At 32.9% G+C, this 15,000-nt stretch overlaps 1 protein-coding gene across 7 annotated transcripts in view; it reads left to right on the forward strand.

The window, feature by feature from the left end:
* Positions 1–15,000, forward strand: part of LOC133577950 (ankyrin-3-like) — a 213,807-nt gene that overhangs the window by 188,209 nt on the left and 10,598 nt on the right. For all 7 annotated transcript variants that reach the window (XM_072912710.1, XM_072912712.1, XM_072912711.1 and 4 more), the window contains 2 exons: positions 11,658–12,258; positions 12,319–12,436. In XM_072912710.1, coding sequence (XP_072768811.1) covers positions 11,658–12,258; positions 12,319–12,436 — 719 coding nt within the window. The remainder of the gene's footprint in view (positions 1–11,657; positions 12,259–12,318; positions 12,437–15,000) is intronic.

Consider the following 15,000-nt stretch of genomic DNA (forward strand, 5'->3'; position numbering starts at 1 on the left):
TATTATTATTATTTCTTCGGTCAGTGGTCAACAAAACAAACAAACAGTTGTACATAAACAAACATTCATAAATTGGAAATGTTGCAGACCGAAAGGGTTTAGGCTGAAGTTGAACACTGAGGTGTATAGTTGCTAAATGAAAAAAGCTAGCATGCTAATAAAACACTATAACATGCGTCAAGTACCATCATAGATTACTCTGAGATGTGTACTTGAAAAATGAACATACATCAAGTAACAAAATATTACTCTACCTACCAAATTAGCAGTAAAAGCTAGCCTATTAATGTTAGCATGCTCACAGTTAGCATTAGCGAAATGCCAAACTATATGACACTGAGGTGTATACCTGTTAGATTAGTCAAAAAATGATCTTAAAAAAGCTAGCATGCTATTGTTAGCATGCGTCAAGTACCAAAATATGACTCTGGCGTTTACTTACAAAATGATCTATAAAGCTAGCCTATTAATGTTAGCATGCTTACAGTTAGCATTAGTTAAATACCAAACCCTATGAGACCATATTAAATGCCTGTTAAATTAGCTATAAAAGAAAATGAGCATGCTAATGTTAGCATGCTAAAATACCGACTGTAACATGTGTCAAGTACCAAAATTGTATTACTCTGCCATGAATAGCTAAAAAAAAAGTGTTGAAAGTCCTAGAATAGTAACGTTAGCATACATCAAGTACCAAAATAGGACTTTATCTCTAAAATTAACTAAAAAAGGCTAGCCTTTTAACTTTAGCATGCTAACAGGTAGCATTAGTCAAGTAACAAAATATGACTCTGGTGTGTACCTAGGAAATTAGCAGTAAAAGCTAGCCTATTAACGTGAGCATGCTCACAGTTAGCATTAGTGAAATGCCAAACTATATGACACTGAGGTGTATACCTGTTGGATTAGTCAAAAAATGAGCTTAAAAAAGCTAGCATGCTATTGTTAGCATGCGTCAAGTACCAAAATATGATTCTGGCGTTTACTTACAAAATTAGCTATAAAGCTAGCCTATTAGCATGCTTACAGTTAGCATTAGTGAAATACCAAATTCTATGAGTCTATATGATACCTGTTAAATTAGCTATAAAAGAAAGCGAGTGTGCTAATGTTAGCATGCTAAAATACTGACTGTAACATGTGTCAAGTAGCAAAATATATTACTCTGCCATGTATACCTAAAAAAAGTGTTGAAAGTCCTAGCATAGTAACGTTAGCATACATCAAGTACCAAAACAGGACTAGTGTATATCTCTAAAATTAACTTAAAAAAGCTAACCTTTTAACTTTAGCATGCTAATAGGTGAAAATATGAGGTGATTACCTGCCAAATCTAAATAAAAACAATTGTGCTGTAGGCCATTAAAATAATTAGCTTTAACGCAATTTTTTTTTTTTTTTTAATCAGATTATTTCTACTTTCAGCCTAAATTAAGCATTTCTCGAGCTAACACAGCTAACACAAATGTTCACAGCACAAAGGAATGGCAATGTTGTTTCAATATTTCAAACTTCCGCTATTTGAAATGTGCTAGCCCGATGCTAATTTGCATGGACTACGCCATAGGCATGTTACCAATTAGCATTAGCGATTTTACATGGCGATTTCGACACCTTCAAATGCGGTAATAAAACCCACTGCTGAGATGCACGTTACAATCAAACAGCTGGTGCATAGTAAGTGCAATACTTACAGTATTAACACTTTGTAGGACGCAACACAAGCCAAAGGTGAGGATTGTTTACGTTGTCATTCCGCAGTAGCAGATGAAGTCGTGCTGTAGTTACGCAGACGTTTTAGTAAGATTTTTTTTTCTTTTCTTTTGTTGTGTAACATGTTTTTGGTGTGTGGGTCACAGCGCTGCTTGATGGCGCTTTCTGCTTCATCTGCTTTGCAGTTGATTTCCTTCTGCCTTTCTCTCTTCCCTCTGTCAGTAACAAGCTTCCACCGCCTCACCACTCAGGCCTCACCACCGCTGACTTACACTGACACCCGTCACACGCCATGTTGAACAATTCAAAAAAAAGATGTTCGCTTTTACCGTAAAAAAAAAAAACGAAAAACGGGCAGCTCAGGCGTCAGTATTTTACTGTAAAATTACAGTAGCTTACAGTTAAAACATTGTAAAAACAACGGGAGATTTTACAGTAAAAAAATTGTTTTATTTAAATTCAATCTCAATGTAATTTAATTGTATTTTACTGTAAAAAAAAAAGGGTTTTACAATAAAAATTCAATGACATTTATTTTGATTTAATTTTAAAGTTCAAATGAAAGGGTTTCCTTCACAGTGATACGCTGTAAAACTGCCTGTAGATTTTATGAAAAAAGAAAATGCCAGAAATGTATCATAAAAATGAAAGTGTTCGTTTTTTCATTTACAGTAATTTACTGTAAAAACAACCGTTTACAGTTAACGCTTTTTTCAATACATGTATTTGTAAAAACAATTAGAGATTTTACAGTAAAAAAAAATTGTTTTAATTTTAATTCAGTATAAATGTAATTTAATTATATTTTACTGTAAAATAAAAAGCAAATTTTACAATAAAAATGTTTTGATTTAAAGTACATTTAATTTGATTCAATTTCAAAGTTCAAATGAAAGTGTTTCCTTCACAGTGACACGCTGTAAAACTGCCTGTAGATTTTACAATAAAAACAAAATGCCAGAAATGTATGAAAAAAATACAAATGTTAGTTTTTTTCATTTACAGTAATGTACTGTAAAAACTAACAAAGTAAAAACTATTTATATATATTTCAAACTACATTTCAACAAAAACCGCAGATTTTACGATAAAAAAATGTTTTATTTAAATTTAATTAAATTTGACCGTAAAAACAACCATAAGTGTTACGCTAAAAATGTTTTGTTAAAATTAAATTGTAAAAACAACCGCAGATTTTACAACTGAAAAATGTCATATCGTTTGCAAGAATTTGATCATAAAAATAAAATATGTACCGTTTTTTTTATTTGCAATAATGCACTGTAAAACAAGCCTTGATTTTACAATAAAAATTACATTTGACTTAATTTCAATGTTGAAATGAAAATGTCTCCTTCACAGTGATATGCTGTAAAACTGCCTGTAGATTTTACAATAAAAACAAAATGCCAAAAATGTATCATAAAATAAAAGTGTTCGTTTTTTCATTGACACTAATATACTGTAAAAAAACAAACATAGATTTGTATAGTAAAAAAAAATGTTCATATATATTTTAAACTCCATTTCAACAACACCCGCAGATGTTACAATTAAAAAAATGTTTTATTCAGATTTAATTAAATTTTTTCTGTAAAAACAACCGTAGATTTTACAATAACATTTTTTTATTACGGTTTAATTTTAAAAACAACCGTAGATTTTACAACTGAAAAATGGCATTTTATTTGCAAGAATTTTATCATAAAAATCAAATGTGTACCGTTTTTTTTATTTACAATAATGTACTGTAAAACAACCCTAGATTTTACAGTATAAAACTTTTTTTTTTTTACATTTCAAAAAGAACCGTGGCTAATTGTGTATTTGTATTTAAATTAAAATTATATTTTACAGTAAAAACAATTGTAGATTTTACGTTAAAATATGTTTTGTTTGAGTTACATTTTTAAAACAACCGTAGATTTTACAATATCAAAATGTTTTCATTTACCAAAAACATTTCTTAAATTGCAGATCAGTTGCTAGAATTGAAAACAGTTCTTCCATTTACAGTATTGCACTGTAAAAACATATTTTCAAGTAACAAAACTTCTCTATACATTTTAATAGCAACTGTAGATTTTAATGATTCAAATTAAACTCAATTTAATTTTACTCTAAAACAACCCTAGAAGTACGGTTAAAATATATACATATATTTTAAATTGAATTTTACAAACAATTGCACATTTTATTATATATAATTTTTTGATCATTACATTTAAATTCATCGTATTTAATTGTAAAGTTAAACATTTTTGTCTATTTACAGTAAAATTATGTCGATTTTACAATAAAAAAAATGTCAGATCAGTCGGCAGAATGTGATCATAAAAATCAAAGTGGTATTGTTTTTGTCGTTTACAGTAATGCACTGTAAAACAACTCTAGACTTGTCACTATTTTTATTAAATTTATTACAGTAGATTATTTGGTATATCCTTTTTTTTCTTAATTTAAGTTTTACAGTAAAAATAACTGTAGATTTTAGGGTAAAAAAAATAGTTTGGAAACAAATATTGCAATAAAAAAATGTTTATTGAAGTTACATTAAAATGATGTGATTTAATTTTAAAGTCAAAATAAAAGTGATATTTACAGTAATACGCTGTAAACATGGCGGTAGATTTGACACAAAAACAACAACCTGGAAGATAAATTGACAGAATTTTACCGTTAAAAATAAAAATGTTCACCTTGCAGTAATTCTATAAGAAACTATTTTACATTTTACAGTAATTCTATTAAAACTATCCTACATTTTACAGTAATTCTATTAAAAATTATTTTACATTTTACAGTAATTATATTAAAACTCTTTTACATTTTACAGTAATTATATTAAAACTATCCTACCTTTTACAGTAATTTCTATTAAAACAATTTTAACATTTTACAGTAATTTTATTAAAACTATCCTACATTTGACAGTAATTCTATTAACAACTATTTTAACATTTTACGATAATTCCATTAACAACTATTTTAACATTTTACAGTAATTCTATTAACAACTATTTTAACATTTTACAGTCATTATATTAAATACTATTTTACATTTTACAGTAATTATATTAAAACTACCCTACATTTTACAGTAATTCTAAAGAAAACTATCCTACATTTTACAGTAATTTTATTTAAACTTTCCTACATTTTACGGTAATATTATTAAAACTATATTAACATTTTAAAGTATTTCTAAAGAAAACTATCCTGCATTTTACAGTAATTGTATTTAAACTTTCCTACATTTTACAGTAATATTATTAAAACTATATTAACATTTTACAGTAATTCTATTAAAACCATCCTACATTTTACAGTAATTCAATTAAAACTATTTTAACATTTTACAGTAATTCAATTTAAAATTATCCTACATTTTACAGTAATTCTATTGAAACTATTTTAACATTTTACAGTAATTATATTAAAACTATTTTAACATTTTACATTAATTATATTAAAATTATTTTAACAATTTACAGTAATTCTATTCAAACTATCCTACATTTTACAGTAATTCTATTAAAATTATTTTAATATTTTACAGTAGTTCTAGTCAAACTATCCTACATTTTACAGTAATTCTATAAAAATTATTTTAATATTTCACAGTAATACTATAAAAAAATATTTTACAGTAATTCTATTCAAACTATCCTACATTTTACAGTAATTCTATTAAAATTATTTTAATATTTTACAGTAATTATATTCAAACTATTCTACATTTTACAGTAATTCTATAAAAATAATTTTAATATTTTACAGTAATTCTATAAAAAATAATTTTAATATTTTACAGTAATTCTATTCAAACTATCCTACATTTTACAGAAACTTTCTGCCAACTTCATTTTAACCGTAAAATCTACACTTTTTTTTTTTTTTCTCCAGTTATTCTTTGGTCTGGTAATTGCCTGAGTGTGTGTGTGTGGGGGGGTTCAAAACGGTGGCGCATGTTCAGCAGACTAACTCCTCCTCTAACGGGGGGCGGGGCCTCGTCAACTGCAAGGCCACGCCCCCTTCTCCCCCTCCCCCGGCGTGTGCAAAGAAGTCATCTCCTCGCTTCCTCCCGAGAAGAGCGGCCCTCCTCCTAGCTCCTCCTCTTCCTCCTCCTCCTCCTCCTCCTCCGACTAAGAAGCCTCATCCAACATGGCCGCCCATCCAGCCTCCTCCTCCATGCCTCCGTGGGCGAGCGTTCACCACCATGTTGTGCCAAAGATTCATCACATTTGTAGGAAGTAGCTGACTTCCACTTCCTGTTTGTCATTAACATATTTTGGTTTCTTCTTCTCTGCTGCAAAAAGCTCTTAGATCTCCCACACTCCACCCCTGTCCTCAAACGCCTCACACTAACGCCCCGCCCCTCCCTAGCCCCGCCTCTTCTTCCTCTCCTCCCCTGTCCTCATTTTTTTTCTCCCCCCCTCCTTCGCCTCCCTCCGCGTTCCGCTTCCCGTCGCCCCCGGCAACGCCCCCCGTCTATCTGCTCCCCGTGGCTCCTGTCCTCCCTCACCTGGGCGACCTCCCTTACTCCCCCCCGCTTCCCCCTCCCCACCTCCACCTGCTGTCGCCGCCTCCCCCTTTCTCCTCTCCTCCTCCTCCTCCTCTTTCTCGCCCCGCCTCCCCCCTCCCCCCCGGCATCCCCGCTCACTTCAGGCGAGACCCTTCTGTCCCCGAGGTCTACCTTTAACACCCCCGCTAACTAATTGAGCTAACGGCACTAACGTCAAGTGACACCCACCAACCCGCCGCCAAAAAGCACGCAAATCAAGTTCTTTTGGGAAATTGTTGTTTTGTTGCATTTGATTTGTGTCGCGAGCTTCGAACTTTCACCAAAAAACTTCAACTTGGGGCCAAAAATGTCAACTGAAAGTTCACCAGACTTAAGTGCTTTTATTTTCAGTCAAATAAATGTTCTAACTTAAGACAAAAAACATTCCAAAAAATATGTTTCAATCAGAATTTTTCCAAAAGTAATATTTATTTATTTTTCTAGGAAGGAGGAAGGTTGAAAACTTAAAATAATTAAATTAGAAAAAAGTTGTATGATGTCAAGAATTAAACATTTTTTTTATACTTTTACAAGAGTTAAGTCCTTTATTTTTAGAGAACACGTTGAATTGATGGAAAGAACTATGTTTGTAACTTAAGACAATAAAATTACACATTTGGTTAAACAAAGTTGTATCACTTCATGAATTAAGTTAAGTATTTTAAGAATTTTTTTTTTCATAATTTTAAGGGTAACAAAGGTAATTTTAAAAGAATAAAGTCATTTATTTTTTTACAAAGCCAGTTGTATTTTTGGAGGGTAAAGTTGTTCACCTGATAGAATAAAATTGCTTTTTTTTTTTAAATTTTATTAACTTTAAACAAGAAGTGAGTCATATTTTTAATATGTTTTTAGCATATTTTTTCAATAATTAATATTTTTTTAGAAAACAAATTGTATTTTTGGAGGAAGGATGTAAACGTAAGAGAACTATATTGCATTTTATTTAAAGAAAAAAACTAAATAATTTTGAGAATTAAGTCAGATTTGTATTTTAAAATACTTAAGTCTTTGATTTTTAGAGCGCAAGTTGAATTTATGAAATGCAAAGTTTTTATTACTTAATAGAATAACACTTCACTTTTTTTTTTAAAGTCATATAATTTCAAGAATTAAGTCAAATATTTTAAAAATGTTTTCATAATTTTAGGGGGAAAAGGTCATTCTAGAAGAATAAAGTCCTCTATTTTTTCACAAAACAACTTTTATTTTTGGAGGGTTAAGTTGTAAACTTTTGTAAACAGGTTTGTTTTTTTGTAAGTAATTTTGCAAGATTTGAATCCTTTATTTTTAGAGAGCAAGTTGAATTTAATAAAATGAAAGTTTTTATAACTTAAGAGAATTAAATAATTTTAAGAATTAAGTCAAATATTTTTTTTAGAATTTTAAGGGGGGAAAACAGTAATTTTAGGAGATTTTTTTTTTTTTTTTTTTTTTCAGAAAACATGTTGTATTTTTGGAGGGTAGAGTTGAAAACTTTGATTGAATTAAGTGCATATTGTTTTATTTTAAGTATTAATCAGATTCTTTTTAAACTAATTGTACAAGTCATTTATTTTTAGAGAACAAGTTGAATAAAAAAAAAAGGAAACTCTATAACCTAAGTGAAAGTCAAATATTTTAAACATTTTATTATCATTTTAAGAGAGAAAATTATCATTTTAGAAGAATAAAGTCCTCTATTTTTTCACAAAAATCTGTATTTTTGGAAGGTAAAGTTGTAAACGTGATAGAATAAAATTGCATATTTTTTTAAAGAAAACATTGTATGGTTTTGAGAATTAAGTTGAAATGAGAAATAAGTCATGTTTTACAAAAATATGTTTTTAATCATAATTTTGCAAGAATAAATATTTTTTAGAAAGCAAATTGTAGTTTTGGAAGAAAGTTGTAAACTTAAGAGGATTCAATTGCATATGTATTTTATAACTTTGAGAATTAGTTTAGATTTTTATTTTTGTTTTTTTTAATGAAAAAAATAATTTTAGGAGAATTAAATCCTTTATTTTTTATTTATGAAAGGGAACATTTTACAACTAAGGAGAATGAAATTTCACATTTAAAAAAAGTTCACGTTTAAGTAAATTTAAGAATTAACTCAAATATTTTTAGGGCTTTTTCTTATAATTTTGAGGGTGAAAAAAATGTAATTTTAGAAGAACTAAGTGCTTTATTTTTTGAAAACAAGTTTTATTTTTGGAGGGGTAAAGTTGTAAATCTCAAGAATCAAACCATTTTTTTAGTTAAGTATTTTTGAGAATTAAGTCATTTTTTGGGTAAAAAAGTTGTGAATTTTCAAGAGAAAAAAAAAGAATTTTGTATGAATAATGTTTTTTTTTAAACTGTATAATAAAAGTTAACATCTTAAGAATTCATTATTTTTTGTTGTAATGTTTAAAAAAACTTATTTAGAAAATTAGGTTGATTTGAAATAAAAAGTTGTAAAATTTAAAGAACTAAGTCCATTTTTTAAATGAAACATTTATAATTTCGAGGGAACAAATGTAATATTTTAAGATTTATTTTTTTATAAAACAAGTTGCCTATTTGGATTGCAATTTAATTTCAACAATTAAATTGCATATTTTTTAAGAAAACCTTGAATAGTTTGAAGACTTAAGTCAAATTATTTTGATTTTAAGAATTAATCATTTTTTGTTGTATATTTTTGAGAATTAAGTTTAAAAAAAATAAGAAAATGTATCATGTGATTAGGTTGAATTTAAAAAAAAAAAGTTTAAAGAACTAAGTCGAATTTGTAATGAAGAAATAATAATTTTGCAATAATTAAAGTTGTAGTTTTTTTTATTTCAGAAAAATGTCATAAATTGATTGAAATAAAAAGTAGTAAAAATGTTAATTTTGAGGAAAAAAGTGCTAATCTTACGAGACTTCAAGAGAGAAAAAGTTTTATATTTTGGAAAATTAAGTGACATTTTTTGATCAACTTTTAAGATTAACGTTCAAAATGAATTTGAGGGAGAATCAAATTGTAGATTTTCAAGAAAGAAAAAAAAAGTACTTATTCAAAAACACAAACTACTTTGAAGAAAAACTAAGTTTTCCATTTCAAAAAAAAGTTTTCTTTTAAATAAGTTTGCAACATGAAAGTATGAGCGCAGCATTCTTCCTACATGGTCTGTGTGGCCATGGACCATTGTAGTCCAGAAAGAACACCTAGGGTACATGGTCTGTGTGGCCATGGACCATTGTAGTCCAGAAGGAACACCTAGGGTACATGGTCTGTGTCACCATGGACCATTGTAGTCCAGAAGGTTCCAGAAGGAACACCTAGGTTACATGGTCTGTGTCACCATGGACCATTGTAGTCCAAAAGGTTCCAGAAGGAACACCTAGGATACATGGTCTGTGTGGCCATGGACCATTGTAGTCCAGAAGGAACACCTAGGGTACATGGTCTGTGTGGCCATGAACCATTGTAGTCCAGAAGGTTCCAGAAGGAACACCTAGGGTACATGGTCTGTGTGGCCATGGACCATTGTAGTCCAGAAGGAACACCTAGGGTACATGGTCTGTGTGGCCATGGACCATTGGAGTCCAGAAGGTTCCAGAAGGAACACCTAGGGTACATGGTCTGTGTGGCCATGGACCATTGTAGTCCAGAAGGTTCCAGCAGGAACACCTAGGTTACATGGTCTGTGTAGCCATGGACCATTGTAGTCCAGAAGGTTCCAGAAGGAACATCTAGGGTACATGGTCTGTGCCGCCACGGACCATTGTAGTCCAGAAGGAACACCTAGGGTACATGGTCTGTGTGGCCATGGACCATTGTAGTCCAGAAGGTTCCAGAAGGAACACCTAGGGCACATGGTCTGTGTCACCATGGACCATTGTAGTCCAGAAGGAACACCTAGGTTACATGGTCTGTGTGGCCATGGACCATTGTAGTCCAGAAGGTTCCAGAAGGAACACCTAGGGTACATGGTCTGTGTCACCATGGACCATTGTAGTCCAGAAGGTTCCAGAAGGAACACCTAGGTTACATGGTCTGTGTGGCCATGGACCATTGTAGTCCAGAAGGAACACCTAGGTTACATGGTCTGTGTGGCCATGGACCATTGTAGTCCAGAAGGTTCCAGAAGGAACACCTAGGTTACATGGTCTGTGTGGCCATGGACCATTGTAGTCCAGAAGGAACACCTAGGTTACATGGTCTGTGTGGCCATGGACCATTGTAGTCCAGAAGGTTCCAGAAGGAACACCTAGGGTACATGGTCTGTGTCACCATGGACCATTGTAGTCCAGAAGGTTCCAGAAGGAACACCTAGGTTACATGGTCTGTGTGGCCATGGACCATTGTAGTCCAGAAGGAACACCTAGGTTACATGGTCTGTGTGGCCATGGACCATTGTAGTCCAGAAGGTTCCAGAAGGAACACCTAGGTTACATGGTCTGTGTGGCCATGGACCATTGTAGTCCAGAAGGAACACCTAGGGTACATGGTCTGTGTGGCCATGGACCATTGTAGTCCAGAAGGTTCCAGAAGGAACACCTAGGGCACATGGTCTGTGTCACCATGGACCATTGTAGTCCAGAAGGAACACCTAGGTTACATGGTCTGTGTGGCCATGGACCATTGTAGTCCAGAAGGTTCCAGAAGGAACACCTAGGGTACATGGTCTGTGTGGCCATGGACCATTGTAGTCCAGAAGGAACACCTAGGTTACATGGTCTGTGCGGCCATGGACCATTGTAGTCCAGAAGGTTCCAGAAGGAACACCTAGGTTACATGGTCTGTGTGGCCATGGACCATTGTAGTCCAGAAGGTTCCAGAAGGAACACCTAGGGCACATGGTCTGTGTCACCATGGACCATTGTAGTCCAGAAGGAACACCTAGGTTACATGGTCTGTGTGGCCATGGACCATTGTAGTCCAGAAGGTTCCAGAAGGAACACCTAGGGTACATGGTCTGTGTGGCCATGGACCATTGTAGTCCAGAAGGAACACCTAGGTTACATGGTCTGTGCGGCCATGGACCATTGTAGTCCAGAAGGTTCCAGAAGGAACACCTAGGTTACATGGTCTGTGTGGCCATGGACCATTGTAGTCCAGAAGGTTCCAGAAGGAACACCTAGGGTACATGGTCTGTGTCACCATGGACCATTGTAGTCCAGAAGGTTCCAGAAGGAACACCTAGGTTACATGGTCTGTGTGGCCATGGACCATTGTAGTCCAGAAGGTTCCAGAAGGAAGACATGGGTATTTTCCGCTGCACGAGTGCTCCCTGATGTGCTTCAGTGAACAAGCTCTGCCTCTTTGCTTGTTTTATTTGGTCACCTCCCACTTCCCTCCCTCCCACCCTCTCATCCTCGCCTTCCACGCTAATCCTGTCCTCCTGCCCCTCCCCCTCCCCCCCAGGGTACCACAATGTAGACCTGGAGCTGCGCCTGAGCTCCGCACCCCCGACCCCCGACGACTCGTTCGGCGAGGGCGGCGCCCGCGTAGCCGTAGTAGCCCCCCCGAGCCCCACCGCCCTCCCCCGGCCTAGCGACCTCTCCCTGGCCCGGACCACCGGCGGGACCCTGGCACAGCCCCCCGTAGCGCGGGCGGAGGACAGCGGCTTGACGTCCGGCGAGAGCGGCGCGTCTGGCGAGTGGGCCGACAACGACAGGCGGGCGGCTCAGCAGCGCAGCGCCAAGATCGAGTTTGAGGGCGCCTACGCCTCGGACCCAGAGACCCGTGACGCCAGGATGGAGGAAGAAGAGGGGGAGGAAGAAGAGGGGGAGGAAGAAGAGGGGGAGGAGATGACGGAGGAGAGGCTGAGGAGTCTCTTGGAGGACATCAAGTTGGAGGAGGAAGGCCTGGAGGACGAGGAGATGACGGAGGAGAAGTTGCACGCCATCCTTCAGCGAGTCCGACAGGCAGAAAAAGATTTGTCTTCACTTCCAGGCTGGAGCGGCGACGGCGCCGTGATGGACCCCGCCCCCTCTGACCTCGGCCCCGCCTCCCAGGAGGGCAGGTAGGTCTTCCTCCTGACCTCAAGTGGGGAAAGTGTCCTCACCTCGTCTTCTCACGCCAGCCCCGACTCGCTGGAGCAGCCGCCGCCTCGCCAGGACCAGGAGGAGGAGGCGGGGCAGTCGCGCAGGAGGGGAGGAGCCAAGGAGGAAGGAGGCGACAGGTCGGGTCTCAGAGTCCAGGTGAGAGGACGCCACAGCCTTTTGACCCCGCCCCCTTTCAAATAGAAGTTACATTTATGAAAGGGAACGTTTTTACAACTTAACACACTTTTTAAAGAAGAAGTTTCCAGAATGACGTAAAAAAAAAAGAACAAATGTGTCAAATTTTGAGGAGTAAAGTCCTTTTTTTTAATTATAAACAAATTAGACAAATTGTTGTTTTTGGTAAGGAAAAAAGGTATCATTTCAAGAATTAAGTAAAAATGTTCTAAACTAAGTCAGACTTTTTTTTTTAAGTTAAAGGAGAATGAAGTCCTTTATTTTCAAGTTGAATTTATGAAAGTGAAAGTTTTTACAACTTAGGAGGAATAAATTGTGATTTTGTTTTTAGCAACAACAACAACAAAAAATTTTTAAGAATTAAGTAAGATATTTCAAGAAAAAATGTGTATGATTTTAAAGGTATTTTTAGAAGAATAAAGTCCTTTATGTTTTAGAAAACAAGTTCTATTTTTAGAGGGTAAAGTTGTCAAATTGCATATTTCTTTAAGAAAACATTGGATCATTTTGAGAATTGAGTCATTTTTTTAAGAAAAGTGTTGTATAATCAAGAAACAAGTGGACATTTTTTTTTAAAGTTTTGTAGTTTTGAGAATTAAGTCAAATCATACAATTTCAAGAAATGACACATTTTTGAAGAATAAAGTCCTTTATTTATTACAAATTAAATTAGAGAATTAAATTGTTTTTGTTTTTGTTTTAAGAAAAAAAGGGGTATCATTTCAAAAAATTAAGTCAGATTTTTTTTTTAAGTAAAGGAGAATTAAGTCCTTTATTTTCAAGTTGAATTTATGAAAGTCAAAGTTTTTACAACTTAGGAGAAATAAATTGTGATTTTGTTTTAAAGAAAAGTTTTTATAATTTCAAAAATTAAGTAAATATTTCGCCAAAAAATGTGTATTATTTTAAAGGTCATTTTAGAAAAGTAAAGTCATTTATTTAACATTAAACAAATTAGACAATTTTTTGTTTTCGGGGTTTTTTTTTTTAAATAAATAATTTCAAGAATGAAGTCAGATTTTTTATTTTTTATTAAAGGAGAATTAAGTCCTTTATTTTCAAGTTGAATTCATGAAAGTGAAAGTTTTTACAACTAAAATATTTTAAGAAAAAAAGATTTATGTTTTTAAAGGTAACATTTTTTTTTAAATGTACTATTTCAAAAATACGTAAAACGTAAAGTTGAATAATTGGGTTGAATTTTAAAGTAAAGAAGTTGTAAAAACTTTAGAAATAAGTCAAATATTTAAAGAAAAAAATGATATGGGATCAAGTTGTATTTTTGAAGGGGAAAGTTGTAAACTTGATAAAATGATATTCCATATTTTTGGAAGAAAACATTTTATAATCTTAAGAATCAATTTAATTTAATTAATTTAATTCATTGTATTTGTAATTTTGAGGAATAAGTCAAATGTTTTGGTCAAATGTAGAATTGTATAAGAATAAAGAACTTAATTGTATTATAAAACAAGTTGTATACAGTATTTGGAGAGGAAATTATTATTATTATTTTTTTTTTTTAATGTTTGATTTCAAGTGTTAAGTTGAATTATGTAAGAAATGTGTTATTTCAAGAATTATTTTTTTTCTAAAGTTGTATATTTTCAAGAGCTTGGTCAAAAAGAAACTTAAAGATTAAAAATTCGGTTGAATTTTAAAGAAAAAAGTTGTACAATTTCGAGAATTAGGTGAAATATTTGAAGAAAAAGAGGTTATAGTTTAGAATTTTTTTGTAAAAGAAAAAAGTCCTTTATTTATTTTTTGATGGATAACTTGATATAATGCAAATGCATATCATTTTAAGGAAACATTTTTATGATTTCGAGAATTAAGTTGAATTTTTTGAGAAAGTGGCAAGATTGAGTTTGAGGACGTGTTTGCTTTTTATGAAGATTGTAATGCAACGATGGCGAAAGAGGAGGAGATGACATATATATATATATATATATATATATATATATATATATATATATATAGAAATTATATATATATATATATATATATATAGAAATTATATATATATATATATATATATATAAATTATATATGTATATATATATATATATATATATATAAATTATATATGTATATATATAAATTATATATATATATATATATATATATATATATATATATATATATATATAAATTATATATATATATAATATGTATATATGTATATATATATAATATATATATAATTAATATATATATATATATATACTTAATATATATATATATATATATATACTTTATATATATATATGTATATATACATATATATATATATATATATATGTATGTGTGGGAAAAAAATCACAAGACTATTTCATCTCTACAGGCCTGTTTCATGAGGGGGGGTACCCTCAATCATCAGGAGATTTTAATGGGAGCATTCGCATACCATGGTTTATATAGGGCACAGAGTGGGTGGGTACAGGCTGGCCTAGGGGCGTGGTGATTGGCTCATGTGTTACCTAGGAGGTGTTTCCGTCTATGGCGGCATGCTGTGACAATTTCGC

This window comes from Nerophis lumbriciformis, linkage group LG39 (genome assembly GCF_033978685.3).
Source record: "Nerophis lumbriciformis linkage group LG39, RoL_Nlum_v2.1, whole genome shotgun sequence".
NCBI lineage: Eukaryota > Metazoa > Chordata > Actinopteri > Syngnathiformes > Syngnathidae > Nerophis > Nerophis lumbriciformis.